This window comes from Mugil cephalus, chromosome 15, assembly GCF_022458985.1.
Source record: "Mugil cephalus isolate CIBA_MC_2020 chromosome 15, CIBA_Mcephalus_1.1, whole genome shotgun sequence".
Taxonomy (NCBI): domain Eukaryota; kingdom Metazoa; phylum Chordata; class Actinopteri; order Mugiliformes; family Mugilidae; genus Mugil; species Mugil cephalus.
In genome coordinates, this window is record NC_061784.1 from 12,342,997 (window position 1) to 12,363,765 (window position 20,769).

The following is a 20,769-nucleotide window of genomic DNA, read 5'->3' on the forward strand; positions in this document are numbered from 1 at the left end:
TAAGCTGTGTAGGAAAACATGGCCTCAGCCAGGAGCTCCAAGATGTCTGATTTGACACATGATGATGTCACTGGGGTGCCATCTCTTAAATAAATCTCATTTACTTGTCTCAAAGCCAGGTCAGTGTTGTGTGAGAAAGTTGGAATGGGAAAAACAGCAGACCGTGGGCACAGTATCTAGTGAGTCCCCAGAGAGGTACTCTGCCCATCTAGTGCCCACTAGATGGGCAGAGTATCTAGTGAGTCCCACAGAGCCAACATCAGAAGCATCAGGGGTGCTTTCCTGGGGAACAAGTGTCAGTGGTATGGGCACATACACAACTTTGTCTTTGGAGGTAGGAGGAAGCTGGAGTACCCGGATAGCACACGAACATGCTCAAATGTCATCAAGAAGCTAAACACACAAAACCCTTTTGATGGTAATGTATTGAATTTATCGCTTCAGTTTTTAAGTTTTCTTCAGTGTTACAGCAGCAAATAATTAAGGACAGTGCTATTAAATAGACACAAAATACAGAATACAACAGTAGTTATACGTTTGTGGTCTACTAGGAGCAGGCTTGTACAGTCTCACAGCAACGGGAAGGAAGGACCTGTGGTAAGGCTTCTTCACACGGTGTGAGGGGGTGGGGGATGGGGTAGGGGTTTATCGTCAACAGATTTGCTTCCTTTCCCAAATCACCCACCTCTTTCTCACGTTGAAGAGGGAAGCACAGAACAGAGTCGGCCTTCTGCACCAGTCTGTTCAGTCTCTTTTTGTCTCCGAGTTCGTTTAACATGACACATAAATCTTAAAAAACGTTTTTAAAGATTGCTTTTAGTTTAATAATTTAACCATTCATAACAGGAAAACCTTGGTACCTGTGGTCCAAACACTGAGTCAGGTACTAGACTGAAGACGCTTCCTCTCTCATCACAACATCAGTACATGTCCTAATGCTTTAGACACACACATCCAGGTTTCTATGCATAAATTCAAGCTTTCTTAAATTATTCTTTCTTATTGTTCACTGCGTCTTCTTCTTCTTCTTCTTCTATCGTAACAATCTCATATTATTCAGACACCAGTTGTGTTTCAGTTTAAGAATCTTTATTATTTAAAATTATTTTAATTACATCAGTAGATCTAAATATCAAAATACATGTATGCGCTTCTTCAACATTGTGCTTAAACTTTGAAAAAAATGTGGAATAACATAAAAATAAACAACAAAAAGATACATGACAATATAATGAAACTAAGAGATGTCGGCTCAAAAATGTCTGAACATGGATTATGTAACATAATGTTTTGTGAATAACAAAAAAATATACTCCATAAAAATACATTACCGCAGTGACTATTTACCCTGACTGTATGATACTTAATAAGTAAACACTGATCAGTAGCCTAATAGCATAATTGCATAAGTCATTTTTTGATTGCTATTGATGTGTGTTGCTTTCTGTGATCTGCCGCTTTCAATTAGTGGATTCATCTCATCTCTTTATAAAAAATGAATCTGACCCACCTATGACATCACTCGGTAAAAAAATCAATCAGATGAGTCTTGGGCACTGGTCTCAATCACCGCTGTGTTGTTGCTAATTGTTGTGCTTTTAAAAGTGAAAATGTTTTTCTGGTTTAGCTTTGTTTGCGGTGTTTTTGTTCTACTACATCTAAATCTACAACAGGCTTTTAGTGCCTTCTGTCTCTACCTCTCAAGACAAAAATCTTCTAAAAATATTGCAAAGAGAGACAGTCGTAGGTTTATTAATTTGACCGTTCAAAACAGGAAAACAGAGAAGGAGAAAGTCACTTCCTCTCCTCTTCACATCAGATTCTTGTCTTGATTATGTTTGAATATAACTCTGACGTGTGTGTGTGTGTGTGTGTGTGTGTGTGTGTGTGTGTGGAGGGGGGGTCACAACTTCAACTCACCAGATTTCTAAAATATATTCAGTATATTTTATCATGCTTTAGGTGTAAGACATAGAAAATGTTTCCTCTCCCCTTCACATCAGATTCTTGTCTTGATGACAAAAATATTATCAGTATATATTATCATGCTTTCGATAAACGATATAGAAGATATAGAAACTGTTTCACTTTACAACTCTTTATGACTTTTATTATTTGAATCATATCAACTGATTTAAAAGCAAAACATTAACATTGACATTATTATGCTTCTTATGCACTGTGTTGAAACTTTATGGGGTATAACACAAAGGTTGATACAAACAACTACCACATAGGTGACAAGATTTGACAAAGAAATGTTGGTTGTTTTTAGAAAACATTTGTCATTGGAAAAACTTAAATGATCCAATCATTCAACAGTTTTTCTCTGGGACACAATATTGCCGCATGAGTCTGAGACTAACCACAATTTGTTTATCTTACTTTATTTGTTGAAAATTTGGTTAACATTGCTTTCTGTTTTCAGATAAATATAATTGTGTAAACGGGTATTTTAACAGCATAGTTCATTAAATCATCCAGAGGTGTCACAAGATCCTACTCTATTGGCGATGATCTGCATTCTGAACAGACAAACTGGCTTAACCCTGGTCTTCCCTTTTATTACATTGCAATGACTGATGTAACTGGTGTTGATTCTGAAACTACATTATTTACTTTTCCCTAGAAATGTGTAATGATCTTGAATGAAAAAGAGGAAAATAAAAACAGTGGTCACAATTCTTCCTCATCCCTCTTTGGTCTTGTTTCTACCTCAAAACCACATCTATTCTAGTTGGGCTTTTGAGTCGTTGACTTCGGCCACAGGGTTGAACATGACTTTGACATGTATGTTGGACTTTCTTAGTTGGTTTTCTTGTTTACAGAAGAAGCAGCAGAGAATGGACCCTCCAATAAGCATCAGCACTGAGGAAAACCATCCCAGATGTAGAGCCACCCCAGCATTGTTTCCAGTGTCAGCATAGCTGTACCATGTGATGTCATGTACTATCCAGAAAACAGGCACCAGTTGTAAGAGAGCTGCAGTGATGAAGATCCCTCCAGAGGAAACCATCAACCTGGCTTTGACCCTCTCATTATGAATGAAGTTGGTGCATTTTGCTCTCACAATGTTTATGAAGACTCCCACCACTCCCAAGATGATGGCGAGGACAGAGAGTGCTCTGAAGGTCTGCAGGACCGGATGGATGAAGTGATGGGAAAGACACTCCATCTGTCCTGTGCACCCTGGGACTCACAACTCATCCACAGACCCCACCATTCTATCCTGGGGTCCCTATGTCCATAGTAATCATAACTGTGGCGGAAGACTATCCACATTGGCAGAGCACAGCTGATCACACTCAGCACCCAGCCCAGCACTGACAGAGAGATACCGCTCAGTTCGAGTCCACAAGACACCATTATGCTCCCAGATACTACTTTATGTGTTCTTTATGTCTTCTTGGTTCTGGTAAAGTCAAGATTGTCTTCGTTTGATTTTCCTTTTTCCAGCTTTACTTCAAACACAGTCTTTATTCTTCCTTTAATCTCTTCGTTGTCGTCGTTTTGTCCACCATGGGATGTCTTCTCCACAGATTGTAGCTGCTGCTCCTGTTACTGAATCCAGAAGTGTTGATTTCTCTAAGTGTACTCCTCTACAAAACTCTCTCCCTGCGTGGTACGTATCAGCTCAGATGTCGTTTTCCTGTGATCTGTTGCTCTTAAAACTTGTCTGTGACTCGGTTGATCTAGTCCTAGATGGAAAATGACATCACTCACCAGCTAAGCCAATCAGATGAGTCTTGGGCACTGACCTCTTGACGTGTTGGTGCTAATTTGTGTGATTTTTCAAATGAAACTCTGTGCCGTGTGTTCAACCTATCTGAGGCTTAGTACACTTCTGTTCTCCTCAGAGTTTTTTAGGCTTGAGTTTTACATGAAACTCTAAAATGAAGGGAGGAGAAGTCAGTCTCATACCTCAACTCATCTTTGATTATATTGAAATAACATCAGTACATGTTCTTACGCTTTAGATAAAACAGTAGAATTGTGCGTACTAGGTTTATAAATAATTCATTCATTTTAAAATTATTTTCATCAAATCAGACCAGTTAATGTATTGACATGTACAAATATTTTCACTTTACATATTTATGTCATGTAGAACTAAAGAAAATCATTTACATTGATTAGATCGTTGAAATGATAAGAAATATGTTCATACACAAACTCAACAATTAAAGATACGAGACATATAAGAATACATAAATTGAATAAAAAAGTCTGCTGCTGTATAAAAAACATTTGGCAGGTAAACTCACATTTCAACAGTGACCCTATTAGCTGAAGTATTTGCTAAATGTACACACTGATGCGTTCAATTGAAAACATCCTCATGGATCTATGTAAAGACAAAAAAATCATCTATTAACAACAGTTCTTCTCTGGGAAATATGTTGACCTCATGAGATAAACCACATTATCTTATTTTAATATTTGTTTTTGTGCCTTTTAATTAGATCATATTTTCTGTCGCTCAGTTAAACAGTTGTATAAGGACAACAAAGAGTTCCTAATCATCCAGAAGTGAAATGTCTTCACATATTCATGATCTTAAATATCACACCAGGTTTAGCTTTTTCCCTTTTTATCAGAAAGTTGTATGTCTCCATTTAAACTGTGTGATTATTACGAACTAATTTCATACATTTTCGCTGAAATTCAGAAATAAAAAAAACTATGAAATAAACAATAAAATTAGGTCAATTCTTCTTATCCTTCTTCGTCTTGTCTCCTACCTCAGATCTAATTTTTTGTGGTTGGAGCTTTGAGCGTTGACTTGGAGTACAGAGTAGTTGACACAATCTGTAAGTTTGTATCTCATGTTGTTCATCTCTCTCTTTGGTTTTCTTTTACAAAGCCACCTAGCAAGCAATGATCCCCCATTAGTTGCAGCACGAGGAACAACATCCCAGATATAGAGCCACCCACATTTTCTGATTATCTGTACCAGGTGATGTATTGTCACCAAAAACAGTGCCCCATGGATGAGAGCTGCAGTGATCAAACCCTCCAGAGGAACCATTACTACTGGCTTTGCACTCTCTCATTCCAGAGCGTGCACTTTGCTCTCCACATGGTAATGAGATCCCACCACCCCAAATGATGGCAGCTATGTAGTGCCCTGGTGGCCTGCAGTCTGAGGTAAAATCCTCCCGGGGAGTCTGAGTGGTGTCGGTGTTGTAACCATCAGTGGTGGAGACCCTCCACATGGGCAGAGCACAGCTGATCACACTCAGCACCCAGCCCAGCACTGACAGAGAGATACCGGTCAGCTCAACTTGCACAGACACCATCATGCTCCCAGATACTACTTTATTTGTAGTCAAGATTTTCTTCCGTATGATTTTCCTTGCTTCCAACTTTACTTCACAGTCTTTATTTCTTCCTTTAATCTCTTCGTTGTCAGTCGTTTGTCCACCAGGGATGTCTTCTCCACAGATTGTAGCTGCTGCTCCTGTTACTGAATCCAGAAGTGTTGATTTCTCTCAGTGTACCTCCTCTACAAACTCTCTCCAGCGTGGTCGTATCAGCTCAGATGTCGTTTCCTGTGATCTGTTGCTCTTAAAACCTTGTCTGTGACTCGTTGATCTAGTCCTAGATGGAGATGACATCACTCACCAGCTAAGCCAATCAGATGAGTCTTGGGCACTGACCTCGTTGACGTGTTGGTGCTAATTTGTGTGATTTTTCAAATGAAACTCTGTGCCTGTGGTTCAACCACTGAGTCAGGTACACTTCCTGTCTCCTCACGAGGTTTTTAGCTTGATGATTTTCACATGAAACTCTAAAATGAAGGGGAGGAGGTGTCATAACCTCAACTCATCTGATTATATCTGAAACAACATCAGTACATGTTCTTACGCTTTAGATAAAACACGTAGAAATTGTGCGTACTCAGGTTTATAAAAATTCATTCATTTTAAAATTATTGTTCACAAATCAGACACAGTTAATGTTTGACTGTACAAATATATTTCACTTTTACTATTTTATGTCAGTAGAACTAAAAGCAAAACATTTACATTGATTAGAGTGTTGAAATGATAAGAAAATATGTGACATAACACAAACGTCAACAACTTAAAGATACGAGACAATATAAGAATACAAAATTGAATAAAAAAAGTCTGCTGCTGTAAAAAAACATTTGGCCACGGATAAACTTCAGCATTTCAACAGTGACCCTATTAACTCTGAGAGTATTATGCTTAATATGTACACACTGATCAGTACAATGACAAACATCCTCATGGATCTAAATGTAAAGACAAAAAAATACATCTATAAAACAACAGCTGTTCTCTGGGATATGTTGACACTCACTGAGAGTAAACCACATTCATCTTTTTTTACCATATTTGTTTTTGTGTCTTTTTAAATTAGATCATCATTTGCTCCTGATCAGCTCAGTTAAAACAGTCTGATCAAGCGACAACAAAGAGCTTCCTAATCCATTCACAAGTAAATGTCTTCACATATTCCTGATCTTAAATATCCATCCAGCTGTTTTAGCTTTTATCTTTTACCAGTAAACTGTTGTATTGTCTCCATTTAAACCAGTGTAATTGTTACTGAACTATATTTCTATACATACTTTAATTTAGAAATAAGAAAAATACTTCTTAAAATTATAATAATAAAATAGGTGGCAATTCTTCTTAATCCTTCTCCAGTCTTGTCCTCCTACCTCAGATCTAGTCGTTTTTGTGGTGGGAGCTTTGAGCCGTTGAGCTTGGAGTAGCAGAGTATATGACACAAGTCTGGGGGTAAGTGTTGTATCTCTTTGTTTCATCTCTACTCTTTGGTTTGTCTTCATACGAAGGACACCTTGTGCATAGCATCCATCCCCCGATTATCAGCAGGATCGAGGAGACAGCACCTAGATACAGAGCCGCCCCGTTCTTCTGATTATTCTCTCCAGAGGTGACTAGTGCTATACACAAAACAGATGCACACTGGATGAGAGCTGCAGTGATCAACACCCCTCCAGAGGAGCCCATTACTCTGGCTCTGAGCCACTCAGTCTCAATCCAGGCCGTGCACTTTGCTCCCACCATGGTAATGAGGAGTACCACACACCCACAATGATGGCAGCTATTGTTAGTCCCTTGGTGACCTGTAGTTCCTGAGGTAAATACGGCCAGGATCGATAGTCCTCACACTGCATCTGCCCTGCGCTTTGAGCCACACACCTCATCCACAGACCCTCCCAGCGAGTCTGAATGGTGTCGGTGTCGTAACCATCAGTGGTGGAGACCCTCCACATGGGCAGAGCACAGCTGATCACGCTCAGCACCCAGCCCAGCACTGACAGAGAGATACCGGTCAGCTCAACTCGCACGGACGCCATAGTGCACCAAGACATTCTGTTATATGTCCTTTGTCTCTTCTTGGTTCAACTCTTGAGATTCTTCCTTGCAATTTTCTTTGCTTCTCTGTCCCACTTTATTTTAAACACGTCTTTGTTTTGTCCTTCAGTCTCTTCGTTGTCAATTTTCTTTCCAGCAGGGATGTGTTGATTTCTCACAGTGTACCTCCTCCACAAAGTCTCTGCAGCACGAGCGTTTCTGTTCAAGTGTCGTTTCCTGTCATCTGCTTCTCAAAAGGAGTAGATGAAGCTTATCTGTCTGTCGTTTTATTACAAAATGATCTGGCCTGACAAGGAAATGACATCACTACAATAAGCCAATCAGATGAGTTTTGGGCTCTGGTCTCATTTCAAGCTGCTTTGGTTGTGTCTGTTTAATTTCTACCAGGTGGTGATGAGTGGCCAGAGCAGACAGACACATGGTTTGCATGAAAAGAACAAATCTAATAATATCTGTCAGTCTTTTAGTGCTTTTTGTCGTTTATCCATATTTCACACTGCTCCAAGTTCATCTTACATGACACATAAATCCTCAAAAACGTTTCAACAGTGAGGGGCTGCAAATTTTCCACCTAGGCCTTCATTGTCATTGAACCTTATTCAAAACACGTCTTAATACGACTGTTATGACTACACTGCCATAGAAACCATCAACATCACACTCAATAAAAGAGGACATTGCATCGTAGCCACGTGACTCATATAGCAAGATGAACGTCATTACTGAAGCAAGAAACTCACTTAGAACAAATCAAAAAGTCTCCACCATCGCCACATACGTCACATCCAGCGGAAATGTTGGCCCAAATATGTAAAAATGATTTTATTCACCAGAACTTAAGAAATAATTTATAGTTCTCCTCAGAGTGCTCATGGGGCTGCCCTGAAAGTGGTGGACACACCTTTTCCCCAGCTGGGTCAGACCAGCTAGCTCCAGGTTGGGCGGCCTTTCCTCACAACACAACACAAATTTTCCTTCAATGTCCGCTGTGAAAAAAAAAAAAAAAAGATCTGCAACCAAACTAATAGCATCTCCTCTTTCTGCCATCGTGGGTTAAAAAAATAGCAATGAAAATGTTAACTGGGATAATTTTGTTATGCAGCTTGCAACAGATGAACATGAACCACTAGCACGATTCAAAAGGAGCTGCTCTCTGACCGTCCAATCTTAGGACGTGAAAACACGGACGCTACAGTAGTACGTTAAAAAGAGAAGCCTTAAGAATACAAACTTGCAGAAATATAATTGGATAATTGAATAATTAAACGCAGTTACACTGCTTTTAATGGAAAAATATTAAAATGTAAGTCAGTGATTCTGATAAAGTAGAGAAGACTTTGCTGGCCCTGACAGCCCACCACCACGTTTTAAAGATAGTTGTTAGTTTAATAATTTAACCATTAGAAACAGGACAACTCTGGTGCCTGTGGTTCAACCATTGAGTCAGGTACCAGTCTGAAGACGCTTCCTCTATCATCACATCAGGTTTTTATCTTGATCATTTTCACAGGAAACTCCAACATGAAGGGGGGAAGGTTTCACAACCTCAACTCATCAGATTATATCTAAAAGAACATCAGTACATGTTGTTACACTAAAGGAAAGGATGTAGAAATTGTGCATATTCAAGTGTAAAAAACTTAAACTCAAAGTTATTGTTCACAAATCAGACACCATTAATGTTTGACTGTGCAAATCTTTATCACTTTTATTATTTCAATCATGTCAGTAGAACTAAAAGCAAAACATTTACATTGATTAGCTTCTTATACATTGTGTTGAAACTATAAGAAAGTGTGTTACATAACACAAAGGTCAATAAAAACAGCTAAAAGAATAGTGGCAATAAAGTAAAATAACAATAATTATAATAAAATGCTGCTGTAGAAAACATTTGAGCACAGATAAACTTAAATGTTCATATTTTATGGTTGATGTTGGCCGAAACATGTTGTCCTACTCAGTGCAAAAAAAATGGAAGAAAAAGAATCAGCAGCTGTCGAAAATTCCTGAACACGGACAAACTTTAATGCACATATTGTTAATGTTTCTATGGTTTTATGAGCATAACTGAGCTCATTGAGCTCTGAGGGAAACGTTGCCCCTGTTGTCTTTAGAACAAACAGGTTTGACTTTTTCCTCTTTTACTAAACTGTTGTAATGACTCCATTTGAACTGGTTTCTGAAATGTAGAAATAAGTATAATATAGAGAAAAAAAAGTCTTCCTCATCCCTCTTTGGTCTTGTCTTCCTACCTCACACCACATCTATTTTGTTATCGGAGCTTTGAGCCGTTGACCTCAGAGCCACAGAGTATTCAACATGACTTTTACCATGTATGTTGTACTTTCTTGGTTTTTCTTCTGGAGGGCAGATGCAGCAGAGAATGGACCCTCCAATAAGCATCAGGACAGAGGCGGCCCAAGCCAGATACGCAGACACCCCGGTCTTCTCTCCAGGGTCATGGTACCTCCATGTGATGTCAAGTACTATCCAGAAAACAGTCACCAGTTGTAACAGAGCTGCAGTGATGAACATCCCTCCAGAGGAAACCATCAACCTGGCTTTGACTCTCTCATTAAGAATGAAGTTGGTGCATTTTGCTCTCACAATGTTTATGAAGACTCCCACCACTCCCAAGATGATGGCGACGACAGAGAGTGCTCTGAGGGTCTGCACTTCATGATCGGCGAACCGATAAAAACAATCCTTCTGTCCTGTGCCCTGGGACGTACAACTTATCCACAGACCAACCCATTCCCTCCTGTAGTCCAAGAGCACCCATCTTGGCAGAGCACAGCTGATCACACTCAGCACCCAGCCCAGCACTGACAGAGAGATACCGGTCAGCTCAGGTCCACAAGACACCATTATGCTCCCAGATACTACTTTATGTGTTCTTTATCTCTTCTTGGTTTAAGTAAAGTCAGGATTTTCTTGCGTTTGATTTTCCTTGTTTCCAACTTTACTTCACAGTCTTAGTTCCTTCCTTTAATCTCTTCGTTGTGAGTCGTTTGTCCACCAGGGATGTCTTCTCCACAGATTGTAGCTGCTGCTCCTGTTACTGAATCCAGAAGTGGTGATTTCTCTCAGTGTACCTCCTCTACAAACTCTCTCCAGCGTGGTAGTATCAGCTCAGATGTCGTTTCCTGTGATCTGTTGCTCTTAAAACCTTGTCTGTGTCTCGCTGATCTGGTCCTAGATGGAGATGACATCACTCACCAGCTAAGCCAATCAGATGAGTCTTGGGCACTGGCCTCAGTGACTGTTGTGTTGGTGCTAATTTGTCTTTTTTTCCAAATGTAAAATGTAGTTTTCTGTTTTCACATTTTGTCCATGGCAGCTTATATTTTTTCTGTTTTAATTCTACCAGGAGGTGATGAGTGGTCGGAGCAGACAGAAACATGGTTTACATGAAAAGAACAAAACCAATAATGTGTCAGTCTTTTAGTAACTTCTGTCTCTTTACTTGTGTCGTCCTGCTCCAAGTTCATTTAACATCACACGTAAATCCTCAAAAACATTTTAAGATAGTTGTTAGTTTAATAATTTAATTATTAGAAAAAGGAAAACTCTGGCACCCGTGCACCTTAACACTAACACTGAGTCAGGTACCAGACTGAAGACACTTCCTCTCTCATCACATCAGCTTTTAATCTTGATGATTTTCACATGAAACTCTAACATGAAGGGGAAGCTGTCACAACCTCAACTCATCAGATTATATCTGAAACAACATCAGTATGTGTTGTTACACTTTAGGTAAATGATGTAGAAACTGTGTACTCGGGTTATAAAAACGCATGCATGCAAACCACTTTTATTATTTTAATTATGTCAGTAGAACTAAAAGCAAAACATTTACATTGATGGCGTGTTATACACTGAGTTGAAAATCTCAGAAAATATGTGAAATAACACAAAGGTCAATACAAACAACTAAACAATACGTAGCAATACAGTAAAAAATTAAATTAAAAAAGTTCTGCACCTGTCGAAGACATTTTCGCACAGATAAACTTAAATGTACACTGATCAGTACAATGACAAACATCCAGCACTGACAGAGAGATACCGGTCAGCTCAGGTCCAAAAGACACCATTATGCTCCCAGATACTACTTTATGTGTTCTTTATCTCTTCTTGGCTCACGTAAATCAAGATTAAGAACACCGTCATGAAAAGGAAGAGGCTTCTAGGTTGGAGTGTAGGGTCTCTAACATTATGCGATCTTTGTGTTTACTTTGCTCTGGATCGTCATTGGTGGTTGCCACGGTAAATTTGGGCATGACGTTCGATTATCTGGACTCTGAGTGGTCGATAGAGATGTCAGTTATTAAAACTGACCAGTCGAGATGTTCTCCTTTGAGTTTCACCAAAGGCCTCCTTTTACACATGGTCTGGGTGAATGAGTCAAAATATTGCATTTGTATTTAGTGACATATCAGTGAAACTAAATTAGTTTTTCAGCCTGGTGCCTGAGGAAGGTCAAATGGCACATATGGTGCCAAAACATGACAAAAAGCAATAATTTGTGATTTCACCTGGACATAAATGGGCTAAAACATCTCTACAATTGTTCAGATTCACCTTTTTAGCATCTACTTTTGCCTGGTTATGTTAGGATTTTAGTTATCTTGAGGTGTATAAATATATGACAGATATGGCCGGCCTTCGGTTACACATAGAAACACTGATCCACTTTTAAGGAAGCACTCCCTCTTGAGTGGGTGGGGACAAGACAGTAATAAAGGTGGAGTCGGGGCTTTTTATCCCTCTCCTTCCCTTAAGGTGGATAGGCTGAAGTCTCAGCACTTAATCAATACCTATTCATGTCATTGTCATGTCACTGTTGTGCTTTTTTTAATTATTATTATTATTGTTGTTGTTTATTGCTTATTGTATTTGCTGATGGCTGCACTACAAATTGCCTCCCGGAGACAATAAAAATCTCTTGAGTAGACTTGACTTCTTGTGTACAAAATAAATAACCTAAACGTGACAAGTTGTCGCGTGATGTGGTCATAGATGAACTATCCTTTCCAAAAGTTATAAAGATCCCGGGCTGACGGAGAGGAAAATATCCTCCTTCAACAGTTACTCATCAGATTTTACACTACTAATTCAAATTTTAACTGAGCTACCATCCCACCTATCAGGGGTGGATTTTACTCATTTACTCATTTGCTCATTTGTGTGCTTTTTCAAATTATTTTTTCCACTTTTGTCCATGGTCCCTTTGGTTGTTGTGTGCTTTAGTGTTTTAGTACCTTCTTCCTCTGTGTCACACTGGTGGTCCTAGTTCGTCTGACATAAATCTTTTAACTTAGAGTTAATTCCAGGATGAACCAGACAGACATAATGTTTCACGATAGGAATATTTATTCATTTTGATTTCACTTCATTTTAATCGCATCAGCAGATCTAAAAACAAAACATTTGCAGTTATATGCCTCACATGCATTCTTTTAAAGCATTCATGAAATCGTAAAATACAGTATGTGGCAGAAGAACAGAAAAGGTCAATACAAAAAAAATTAAAAGATATGTTACAACGACAACAAAAACAAAAGTCAACTGCTGTAGGAAACGTCAGAACACATAAACCTTAAAAGGCTGAGATGCGATAGAGATGAAACCAATAAAAGCCCTCGCATATCATTCTAACCAAATATTGACGTCCTCCCTTCATTTTATGGTTCACTCCGCCATTTTGACCTGCCTCTGGTGCACATAGAGAGCTCTGTTGTATTTGGCTGTATAATGTTGTGTGATTCTGCATCTGTATTTTATAAGAACATAAAAAATATATTGTAAAAAAAAAAAAAAAAACACATTACAACAGTGACTCTATTTACTCTGATGATACTAAATATGTACACACTGATCAGTACAATGACAAACATCCTCATAGATCCAAATGTAAAAAGAAAAAAATATATATATAAAATAACAGTTTTTCTCTGGGATACAATGACGACTTGATGAGAGTAAACCACACCACAAATGCAGTAAACCACTTTATCTTTTACCATCATCTTTTTGCGTCCTTTTAAATTTGGATATTTTTTTCCCTCTCTTCGTTGTTGGACCAATATCTTTGTGTAAACAGTATCATCAAGACAACAGCGAAGAGTTTCTAAATCCATTCAGAAGTGTCATAAATATCTACAACGGGTTCTGTTTTTATCCTTTTCTCGGAAACTACTGTATTGGCAACACTCAACCAACGTGATTACTACTGAGCTACATTTCTGTCCTAATAATGTACAAAAATACAGGATACATGATATGAAGGAGGTTACGATCCATCCCAGTCCCTAGGACTAGTTCTCTTTAGACATAGTCCCTTCTGTGGTAGGAGCTTTGAGCCGTTGACCTCGGAGCAGCAGAGTATGCTATACGACTTTGGGGGTGTATGCTGTACTTCATTTGTTTCTCTTCCCGTGGAGGGCAGCTGCAGCAGAGAATGGACCCTCCGATAAGCAGCAGGGCTGCGGCGGCCCATCCCAGATACAGAGCTGCCCCAATCTCCATTTTCTGTCCTTCGAGGATGAGCGGACTGTAGAACTCAACTACGATGGTGTGTGCAGACCAGGAAACGGGCACCAGTAGGGACAGCCCTGCTGTTATGAAGGCCCCTCCAGAGGCGGCCATCACTCTGGCTTTGACGGCCTCTTCCTCAGTGCAGTTGGTGCACTTGGCTCCCACCATGGATATGAGGAGTGCCAGCAGCCCGATGAGGATGGAGACGACAGTGAGTGCCCTGGCGGCCTGCAGGTCCTGAGGCAAAGCGAGCATGGAGTTATAGACCTTACACTGCATCTGCCCTGTGCTCTGAAACACACAATTCATCCACAGGCCTTCCCAGTACTTCTGAGCGGTGACAATGTTAGCGCCAATGAAGGCTGAGACCCTCCACATAGGCAGGGCGCAACTGACCACACTCAGCACCCAGCCCAGCACTGATAGAATGATGCCGGTCAGCTCGAGTCCAAAAGACGCCATTGTGCACCCAGATACTCCTTTGTATGTCCTTTATCTCCTCTTGGTTCAAATTGGCCTTTAATCTCTGCTTTGTCAATCTTCTTTCTTTTTTCTTTCAGCTATGCCTTTTTCTCCCGGAGCTGAAGCACCTGCTACTGAATCCAGAAGCGTTGATTTGAAATTAAAAATAATTTCCTCCACAAACTCTCTCCAGCGTGTATGTGTCTTCTCGGGTGTTTTTTCCCTGTGATCTGCTTCTCTTAAGGTGTCAGTGGACCTTATCTATGCATCGATGTCGTCATTCCTCAAACTAAGCCAATCAGAGTCTTGGGCATTGGCCTCGTTTACTGCCGGGGCGTGCTGGTGCTCATTTGTGTGCTTTTTCAAATGAACACTGTTTTTATGGTTTAACCTTTTGCCCATGGTAGCTCTGGGTGTGTCTGCTTTATTGCTGTCAGTAGGTAATGAGTGGCCAGAGCAGACCTTGTTATGTGGTTGATAGTCGACCACATGAGACTTTAACGGGTATACAAACATGCTTTCTAATAGAATACTATGTCCAGTGTGTGTGTTTGCATAGAGTGGGAATGTGTTTGAGAACGACAAGGTAAGACAAGAAGATAAAATCAACGAGCATTAAGCATAAGCAGACTTCACATCTTTTCTATAAATTACTTTTAAACGTAATGTACAGTTGTTTTCGCAGTGTTTTGCAGTGTTTTTTTTAGCTCGTCCTAAGCATTATGATACAGGTTTTATTGCAGAAACTGGCCTCATCCCCACTATGTCACACACCTTGGTAGTAAAATTTGAGTTAATGAAAAACAGGATATTTTTTATAGCTGGGTAACTATGACTTGTTTGGACCTGCTGTTCCTTTGAGTATTTTAAAATGGAACTGACATTCAGTTTTTGAATGTTTTCGAGCATTCGTAACGTACACTCACTGGCCACTTTATTAGGTACACCCGTTCAATTGCTTGTTAACACAAATTGCTAATCAGGTCATCAAACCAAGCATCAGAATTTGGAAGAAAGGGGATTTAAGTGAGTTTGAACGTGGTATGGTTGGTGGTGCCAGACGGGCTGGTCTGAGTATTTCAGAAACTGCTGATCTACTGGGATTTTCATGCTCAACCATCTCTAGAGTTTACAGAGAACGGTCTGAAAAAGAGAAAATATCTAGTGAGCGGCACTTGTGTGGATGAAAATGCCTTGTTGAGATGAGAGGTCAGAGGAGATTGGGCAGACTGGTTGGAGATGATAGAAAGGCAACAGTAACTCAAATAACCACTTTTTACAACCAAGGAATGCAGAATACCATCTCTGAACGCACAACACGTCCAACCTTGAAGAAGATGGGCTACAGCAGCAGAAGACCACACCAGGTGCCACTCCTGTCAGATAAGAACAGGAAACTGAGACTATTTCACACACTCGATTTCAGCTGGCATAAACAACATGAAAGCATGGATCCATCCTGCCTTGTATCAACGGTTCAGGCTGCTGATGGTGTGATGGTTTGGGGGATATTTTCTTGGCACACTTTGGGCCCCTGAGTACAAACTGAGCATGGTTTAAACCCCACAGCCTACCTGAGTATTGTTGCTGACCATGTCCATCCCTTTATGACCACAGTGTACCATCGTCTGACGGCTACTTCCTGCAGGATAACGCACCATGTCATAAAGCTCATATCATCTCAAACAGTTTTTTTGAACGTGATGATGAGTTCACTATACTCCAATGGCCTCCACAGTCACCAGATGAAAGGAAGAATTAAGGCAGTTCTGAAGGCAAAAGGGGGTCCAACCTCTTACTAGCAAAGTGTACCTAATAAAGTGGCCGGCATTCTCTGTAAACCCTAGAGATGGCTGTGTATGAAAATCCCTTTAGATCAGCACTTTCTGAAATACTCAGACCAGCCCGTCTGGCACCAACAACCACACTACTTTCAAAGTGACTTAAATCCCCTTTTTTCTTCCTCATTCTGATGCTCGGTTTGAACTTCAGCAAGTTGTCTTGATCACCTCTACATGAATAAATGCATTGAGTTGTAGCCATGTGATTGACTGATTAGCTATTTATGTTAACAGGCAATTTAACAGGTGTACCTAATAAAGTGGCAAGTGAGTGTAGCTGTGGGTACATAGTGGATTTCTAAAAGCTCCACGACACTGTAGCCTTTAGCAACCATTACTCAAATTTGTGTCAAATATTTATCTGTTGTTTTCAACTGCAAATTAATAGTCGTATACAAAGTCAGTCTCCACCCTCAAACAAACTAAAGACTCCTAGATGACCTTTGTGTTGTTGTTTGAACTAGAACTAACCGACTCTTCGCATTCATAATTGTCATCACCACAGTGCCGGTTGCCAACTGTCATAGTCTGACACACTTCAATCTTGTATCGGTGTATAAACCCTGTCACGCTTAAATATTTTTTCAAGCACGGCAAGGCTAACCTAGCAGCTACGATAACATAAAGGCCAATAAAGGGCAACACGATTATCTTGTATATAATCTTGTAAATCTTGACAGCCCACCACTACGTTTTAAAGATAGTTGTTAGTTTAATAATTTAACCATTAGAAACAGGAAAACTCTGGTGCCTGTGGTTCAACCACTGAGTCAGGTACCAGTCTGAAGACGCGTCCTCTCTCATCACATCAGATTTTTATCTTGATCATTTTCACAGGAAACTCCAGCATGAAGGGGGGAAGGTTTCACAACCTCAACTCATCAGATTATATCTAAAAGAACATCAGTACATGTTGTTACACTAAAGGAAAGGATGTAGAAATTGTGCATATTCAAGTGTAAAAAACTTAAACTCAAAGTTATTGTTCACAAATCAGACACCATTAATGTTTGACTGTACAAATCTTTATCACTTTTATTATTTCAATCATGTCAGTAGAACTAAAAGCAAAACATTTACATTGATTAGCTTCTTATACATTGTGTTGAAACTATAAGAAAGTGTGTTACATAACACAAAGGTCAATAAAAACAGCTAAAAGATAAGTGGCAATAAAGAAAAATAATAATACTAAAATACTGCTGTAGAAAACATTTGAGCACAGATAAACTTAAATGTTCATATTTTATGGTTGATGTTGGCCGAAACATGTTGTCCTACTCAGTGCAAAAAAAATGAAAGAAAAATAATCAGCTGCTGTCAAAAATTCCTGAACACGGACAAACTTTAATGCACATATTGTTAATGTTTCTATGGTTTTATGAGCATAACTGAGCTCATTGAGCTCTGAGGGAAACGTTGCCCCTGTTGTCTTTAGAACAAACAGGTTTGACTTTTTCCTCTTTTACTAAACTGTTGTAATGACTCCATTTGAACTGGTTTCTGAAATGTAGAAATAAGTATAATATAGAGAAAAAAAAGTCTTCCTCATCGCTCTTTGGTCTTGTCTCCCTACCTCACACCACATCTATTTTGTTGTCGGAGCTTTGAGCCGTTGACCTCAGAGCCACAGAGTATTCAACATGACTTTTACCATGTATGTTGTACTTTCTTGGTTTTTCTTCTGGAGGGCAGATGCAGCAGAGAATGGACCCTCCAATAAGCATCAGGACAGAGGCGGCCCAAGCCAGATACGCAGACACCCCGGTCTTCTCTCCAGGGTCATGGTACCTCCATGTGATGTCATGTACTATCCAGAAAACAGTCACCAGTTGTAACAGAGCTGCAGTGATGAACATCCCTCCAGAGGAAACCATCAACCTGGCTTTGACTCTCTCATTAAGAATGAAGTTGGTGCATTTTGCTCTCACAATGTTTATGAAGACTCCCACCACTCCCAAGATGATGGCGACGACAGAGAGTGCTCTGAGGGTCTGCACTTCATGATCGGCGAACCGATAAAAACAATCCTTCTGTCCTGTGCCCTGGGACGTACAACTTATCCACAGACCAACCCATTCCCTCCTGTAGTCCAAGAGCACCCATCTTGGCAGAGCACAGCTGATCACACTCAGCACCCAGCCCAGCACTGACAGAGAGATACCGGTCAGCTCAGGTCCATAAGACACCATTATGCTCCCAGATGGTACTTTATGTGTTCTTTATCTCTTCTTGGTTTAAGTAAAGTCAGGATTTTCTTGCGTTTGATTTTCCTTGTTTCCAACTTTACTTCACAGTCTTAGTTCCTTCCTTTAATCTCTTCGTTGTGAGTCGTTTGTCCACCAGGGATGTCTTCTCCACAGATTGTAGCTGCTGCTCCTGTTACTGAATCCAGAAGTGTTGATTTCTCTCAGTGTACCTCCTCTACAAACTCTCTCCAGCGTGGTCGTATCAGCTCAGATGTCGTTTCCTGTGATCTGTTGCTCTTAAAACCTTGTCTGTGTATCGTTGACCTGGTCCTAGATGGAGATGACATCACTCACCAGCTAAGCCAATCAGATGAGTCTTGGGCACTGGCCTCAGTGACTGTTGTGTTGGTGCTAATTTGTCTTTTTTTCCAAATGTAAAATGTAGTTTTCTGTTTTTACATTTTGTCCATGGCAGCTTATATTGTTTCTGTTTTAATTCTACCAGGAGGTGATGAGTGGTCAGAGCAGACAGAAACATGGTTTACATGAAAAGAACAAAACAAATAATGTGTCAGTCTTTTAGTAACTTCTGTCTCCTTACTTGTGTCGACCTGCTCCAAGTTCATTTAACATCACACGTAAATCCTAAAAAACATTTAAAGATAGTTGTTAGTTTAATAATTTAACTATTAGAAACAGGAAAACTCTGGCACCCGTGCACCTTAACACTAACACTGAGTCAGGTACCAGACTGAACACACTTCCTCTCTCATCACATCAGCTTTTAATCTTGATGATTTTCACATGAAACTCTAACATGAAGGGGAAGCTGTCACAACCTCAACTCATCAGATTATATCTGAAACAACATCAGTATGTGTTGTTACACTTTAGGTAAATGATGTAGAAACTGTGTACTCAGGTTATAAAAACGCATGCATGCAAACCACTTTTATTATTTTAATTATGTCAGTAGAACTAAAAGCAAAACATTTACATTGATAGCGTGTTATACACTGAGTTGAAATTCTCAGAAAATATGTGAAATAACACAAAGGTCAATACAAACAACTAAACGATACGTAGCAATACAGTAAAAAATTAAATTTAAAAAATTCTGCAGCTGTCGAAGACATTTTCGCACAGATAAACTTAAATGTACACTGATCAGTACAATGACAAACATCCAGCACTGACAGAGAGATACCGGTCAGCTCAGGTCCAAAAGACACCATTATGCTCCCAGATACTACTTTATGTGTTCTTTATCTCTTCTTGGCTCACGTAAATCAAGATTAAGAACACCGTCATGAAAAGGAAGAGGCTTCTAGGTTGGAGTGTAGGGTCTCTAACATTATGCGATCTTTGTGTTTACTTTGCTCTGGATCGTCATTGGTGGTTGCCACGGTAAATTTGGGCATGACGTTCGATTATCTGGACTCTGAGGGGTCGATAGAGATGTCAGTTATTAAAACTGACCAGTCGAGATGTTCTCCTTTGAGTTTCACCAAAGGCCTCCTTTTACACATGGTCTGGGTGAATGAGTCAAAATATTGCATTTGTATTTTGTGACATATCAGTGAAACTAAATTAGTTTTTCAGCCTGGTGCCTGAGGAAGGTCAAATGGCACATATGGTGCCAAAACATGACAAAAAGCAATAATTTGTGATTTCACCTGGACATAAATGGGCTAAAACATCTCTACAATTGTTCAGATTCACCTTTTTAGCATCTACTTTTGCCTGGTTATGTTAGGATTTTAGTTATCTTGAGGTGTATAAATATATGACAGATATGGCCGGCCTTCGGTTACACATAGAAACACTGATCCACTTTTAAGGAAGCACTCCCTCTTGAGTGGGTGGGGACAAGTCAGTAATAAAGGTAGAGTCGGGGCTTTTTATCCCTCTCCTTCCCTTAAGGTGGATAGGCTGAAGTCTCAGCACTTAATCAATACCTATTCATGTCATTGTCATGTCACTGTTGTGCTTTTTTTATTATTATTATTATTGTTGTTGTTTATTGCTTATTGTATTTGCTGATGGCTGCACTACAAATTACCTCCCGGAGACAATAAAAATCTCTTGACTTGACTTGACTTCTTGTGTACAAAATAAATAACCTAAACGTGACAAGTTGTCGCGTGATGTGGTCATACATGAACTATCCTTTCCAAAAGTTATAAAGATCCCGGGCTGACGGAGAGGAAAATATCCTCCTTCGACAGTTACTCATCAGATTTTACACTACTAATTCAAATTTTAACTGGGCTACCATCCCACCTTTCAGGGGTGGATTTTACTCATTTACTCATTTGCTCATTTGTGTGCTTTTTCAAATTATTTTTTCCACTT

General features: G+C 39.7%; 3 protein-coding genes and 2 pseudogenes across 3 annotated transcripts; all 5 read right to left on the reverse strand.

The window, feature by feature from the left end:
• Positions 1-2,728: 2,728 nt before the first annotated feature.
• On the reverse strand, positions 2,729-3,475 carry LOC125021606 (annotated as a pseudogene).
• Positions 3,476-5,226: 1,751 nt separating this feature from the next.
• On the reverse strand, positions 5,227-7,587 carry LOC125021343 (annotated as a pseudogene).
• Positions 7,588-9,130: 1,543 nt separating this feature from the next.
• Positions 9,131-10,649, reverse strand: LOC125021415 (claudin-4-like). The gene has a single exon (XM_047607479.1). The coding sequence runs from the start codon at positions 10,245-10,247 to the stop codon at positions 9,633-9,635; it is 615 nt and encodes a 204-aa protein (XP_047463435.1). The 5' UTR covers positions 10,248-10,649; the 3' UTR covers positions 9,131-9,632.
• Positions 10,650-12,735: 2,086 nt separating this feature from the next.
• LOC125020687 (claudin-4-like) lies at positions 12,736-14,614 on the reverse strand. Its single transcript, XM_047606116.1, has one exon. It carries the CDS (start codon positions 14,382-14,384, stop codon positions 13,713-13,715), a length of 672 nt encoding a protein of 223 aa, XP_047462072.1. The 5' UTR covers positions 14,385-14,614; the 3' UTR covers positions 12,736-13,712.
• Positions 14,615-17,329: 2,715 nt separating this feature from the next.
• Positions 17,330-18,898, reverse strand: LOC125021423 (claudin-4-like). The gene has a single exon (XM_047607494.1). It carries the CDS (start codon positions 18,415-18,417, stop codon positions 17,803-17,805), a length of 615 nt encoding a protein of 204 aa, XP_047463450.1. The 5' UTR covers positions 18,418-18,898; the 3' UTR covers positions 17,330-17,802.
• Positions 18,899-20,769: the final 1,871 nt, after the last annotated feature.